The sequence below is a fragment of the Lotus japonicus genome, chromosome 4, assembly GCF_012489685.1.
Source record: "Lotus japonicus ecotype B-129 chromosome 4, LjGifu_v1.2".
In the NCBI taxonomy this organism is placed as follows: domain Eukaryota; kingdom Viridiplantae; phylum Streptophyta; class Magnoliopsida; order Fabales; family Fabaceae; genus Lotus; species Lotus japonicus.
Genome location: NC_080044.1, coordinates 67209253 through 67213403, shown reverse-complemented (window position 1 = coordinate 67213403; position 4151 = coordinate 67209253). Strand labels below are relative to the sequence as shown.

General features: G+C 34.9%; 1 protein-coding gene across 1 annotated transcript; it reads left to right on the top strand.

Moving 5' to 3' along the window:
* Positions 1-453: 453 nt before the first annotated feature.
* LOC130715788 (transcription factor MYB36) lies at positions 454-2203 on the top strand. The gene is made up of 3 exons (XM_057565912.1): positions 454-737; positions 889-1018; positions 1181-2203. Exons 1-3 carry the CDS (start codon positions 602-604, stop codon positions 2043-2045), a joined length of 1131 nt encoding a protein of 376 aa, XP_057421895.1. The 5' UTR covers positions 454-601; the 3' UTR covers positions 2046-2203.
* The last annotated feature ends 1948 nt before the right edge of the window (positions 2204-4151 follow it).

Here is a 4151-nt window from a genome sequence, read left to right as displayed (position 1 = left end):
AGTACTATTAAACTAATGGACCTGTGAAAAGCCGTGTAATATTTTATGGGAAAAGAAGAAGAAATTTGCGTTACGTTTGTCCAGTTGCATGGATAATTAAACGGGAATGAGCAAACTAATCCAAAAAGGAGGACAGAGAAAGAGAAAGAGATAGTTGATATAAACCCTAGAACTTGAATATAGTATATACACATTTAGTGGTATCATCAATTCATTCACACTTCATTTTTTTTTACGTCACATTTCCATCATATTTTCTTCATATTTCTCTACTGTTCTGATGATTACATCGCCTATCATGTTTTTAATTTTTCTGTTTTCTTTTCCTTATCAGACCGACGGTAAGAGACTGTAAGTGTGTTTCGAGTGTCAACATAACATTATTCCATATCTGCTGAGGGAGTGGAAGAGGTGTAAGACTTTTTGTCCTTTTAACCATCACATCAGCCACTCTTCCGCCCTATAAATCATTCTCTTCCTTCCTCGAGTTTTCCCAATTCTCTCTTCCTTCATATTTCCTCCAACACAAAGAAATTAAGGAGAGAAGAAATTAAACCTGATTAGAAAGAGAGAGATAATCACAATTCACAACAACAAAACCATGGGTAGAGCTCCATGCTGTGACAAGGCCAACGTGAAGAAAGGACCTTGGTCTCCTGAAGAAGATGCTGCACTCAAATCCTACATAGAAAAGAATGGAACTGGAAACAATTGGATTGCTCTTCCTCAGAAAATAGGTATGTTACATTTTTTTTCTTCTTTAATTTACATCTTCTTGTAGTATATATATAGAGAGAGTAATTAATCTTATAGTACTTAGTTTGGCTTTGGAAAGATAAACTTAATTTGATTATAATAATCATTGATTAATGGACAAATGATTCCCAGGGCTCAAGAGATGTGGAAAGAGTTGCAGGCTTAGGTGGTTAAATTACTTGAGGCCAAACATCAAACATGGTGGATTTACTGAAGAAGAAGACAACATCATTTGCAGCCTGTACATTAGCATTGGCAGCAGGTCTTTTTCTCTTGAAATTAACCCCAATCTCCATGTGCTTCAACACAGTTTATTTGTCCTTTTGCTTTGTCACTAGAATCTCCCCATGTTAATTTTTCCTTTAGCTATTCCTAGAAACTTGAGAATCCTTGTAATTAACTTCATATCTCTATGTTTGTTTAGGTGGTCCATTATTGCTGCTCAGCTACCTGGAAGGACTGACAATGACATCAAGAACTACTGGAACACCAGATTGAAGAAGAAATTGCTTGGGAGGAGAAAACAATCTAACCACAGCACAAAAGACACAAATGGATCAATAGAGGAGAATTCTTATTCAAACAATGCACTGAGCAGTTCTGCACTTGAAAGACTCCAACTTCATATGCAACTTCAGAGTTTTCAGAACCCTTTCTCTTTCTACAACAACACCAATAACCCTACACTCTGGCCCAACAAGTTGCATCCTTTTCAAGAAAAAATGATCCACCAGAGCCTGCAGCAACAGCAGCCCTTGAATAATCATGATGGCTCTAACAGCAACCCTGTGATCATGCAACAAAAAGATGAGTTCTACAAGCCTTCTTTTGGTGATGGTGTTGTGCTTCAACAAGATGGTGCTAAGATCAATATTAACACCACACCACAGGTTGGTGGTGTTTTGGAGAGTCCTTTGAGTAACAGTTCTGTTCCCTTCTCTGCTTCTGGGAGTGTTGCACCAAGAGGAGAAGGTTCTGAGAAGAATTATAATATGGGGTTTCAGTTTCAGTTTCAGCAAGTTGGTGCACTGCAAACTGAACTCGATGACATTCTCAACAACAGAACAGTGGGTAGTTACATGCCACAGCAGGAGGAAGATCATCATGTGGTGGCTGATCAATTTGATTGTTTCAGAGAGATGAATGGTGGATCAAAGGACAGTTTGATTTGGTGGTCCAATGATTCTGACACCAAATCAGGATCCTCAAACTCTTGGGACTCTTCAACTAATCAAGTTCTTCTGCCAGAAGGGATGTTCCAAGATTATGAACTTGGTTACAGTCTTTGATTAACTAGTCTCATGAATTTAATTAACTTTCTGGCTATCCTAGATAATTTGTATTGCCTTGGTCCTAAGATGAGGAAAGATAAGAGTGATGAGTAACATGTCTTGTAAACAATATGGTGAATATGATAATAATGTATATCTTTAATTTGTTTGAGTTATATGTAGAAACTACTTGTTTCTTCTAAACAATAACCAAAAACCATTAATTTGAAGCAAGTTATTCTAAAGAAAATTATTTCTGGAAAGAAGTTTCTGCAAGTACTTTCTGATCAAGTGCCAAAGTTGCAGAAAAATAAGTAGATCTATAACATGCTAAAAGCCTCAATAATCCACGACATGCCAAAAAAAACCATCAAGTTCCCATATTTTTTCTGATGATCCCGCAGTTTTACTACAAAAATTATCTGGATCATAACAAGAATTTCAGATGACTTCTTGATGTGTTATATTGGTAAATAATTTAATATAAATATCAAGGTGTTGGGTTGGTATAGGAAGAATGTAGCTGGCCTTTTCTGATCAGCTGTATGGGTAATAATAAAAAGTAGAAAGATGTATGATTAAGCTTCATGATATATTTTTTTTAGACCTAATGGCGATCATCTTCTGCTTGTCTTGCACAATGAAAAGATTATTTGTGAATTCTCACAGAAAATTCATGATATGTGTATAGAATAGGACTTTCATCGACTTCATTAGCTATTTCACAATATATATGTCAAGCTAATGCGTTAAGTAAGGATTCCTACTCCAGCTCATCACACCTTCATACAGAAATTTCTTTATCAAGTTAAATTAAAATTGTTTTTCCTGAAAGGTGTGATATATCTTCTTTAAAAATATGAACTAGTGAATCCTCTCAATCTACAACAACAGTAAACGGTTTTAAAAGGATTTTCCAGTACGGTGGTGTGAAATTAACAAAGCGCGGAAACTCAAGAGGTATTGCAAAGACTTTCCGATGTGGCTTGCCAAAGAAAAAAAGTCAATATGAAAACATATAAAAAGAAATTCAAAGAAATTGAAGAACAATAAATTAAAAACATGACTAATGTTTACGTAAACAAAAATCCTAAAAAATTAAAAAATTACGAAATGAAAAACACTACTATGAAGTATGAGCTAAACATTTCAGTTGATTTTTGGAAAAAATAACTTGCTTTATAGTCTTTATGTTTTAGGTCTTCATATTTATATGCACTAGCAGCCACACTAGGATTTTCAGAGGCTGAAGCAAGTAGTCCAACAACAACACATCAAAACGCAATCTTCAGGATCTTGATTGCGTTACAAAATCAATCAACCATTAAAAGCAATAGAGAACAATCTTCAATCAGGAATTGCCTCAACAATTAAACCAGCCCACAATAAATGAACCACGATAAAGCTACTTAAACCGCAAGTAACCACAAATCAAATCTTCAACAGGTTTTAAGGGCACACATAAACACTCTAATTAATGGACTAATGTCATGTGCTACACAAAGGTAGATGGCAGAACATCTTCTTCGACATCAGGTTGTTTTTGCCAAATGCAAGACAACCACAAGAATAAACAACACGTTGTTATTGATATAGTGAGATTCATATTCGAACCAATATGTCTTTAACCTTTTGTATGACTTCCGAGATGATGACAATTTTTTTGTGAAAAAGTGGGTATTTATTCAAGTCTCACATCAAGTATTGTGAAAATGCTAGTAAGAAGTAGAAAAAGCGGATACTCGACTAAGTCCCACACCGAGTAGTTTGAAGAAAAAAGTAGTGAAGAGCTATTATAAATATGGAGCATTAGGTTGAATTGTTTTCACCACAACAATACTAGTCTTTTGTGTATATAGGACATCGATGGTTGTGTGTCTAGTGAAGGTTTGCAATTATGGTCTTAAATTGCATTGAAAGAATTTGCAATTTAGTCCTTAAATTACATTTTGAGGATTAAACTGAAAACTTTTTCAATGCAATTCATGACCATAAGGGCAAACTCTCATATAGACACATAACTTCTCTAATTCAAAGAACCCAAATGACTAGTGTTGTAGTGGTGAATTAATTAAATTCAACCTAAATCTTCAAAATTTTAATAGTTCTCCACTACTTTCTTCA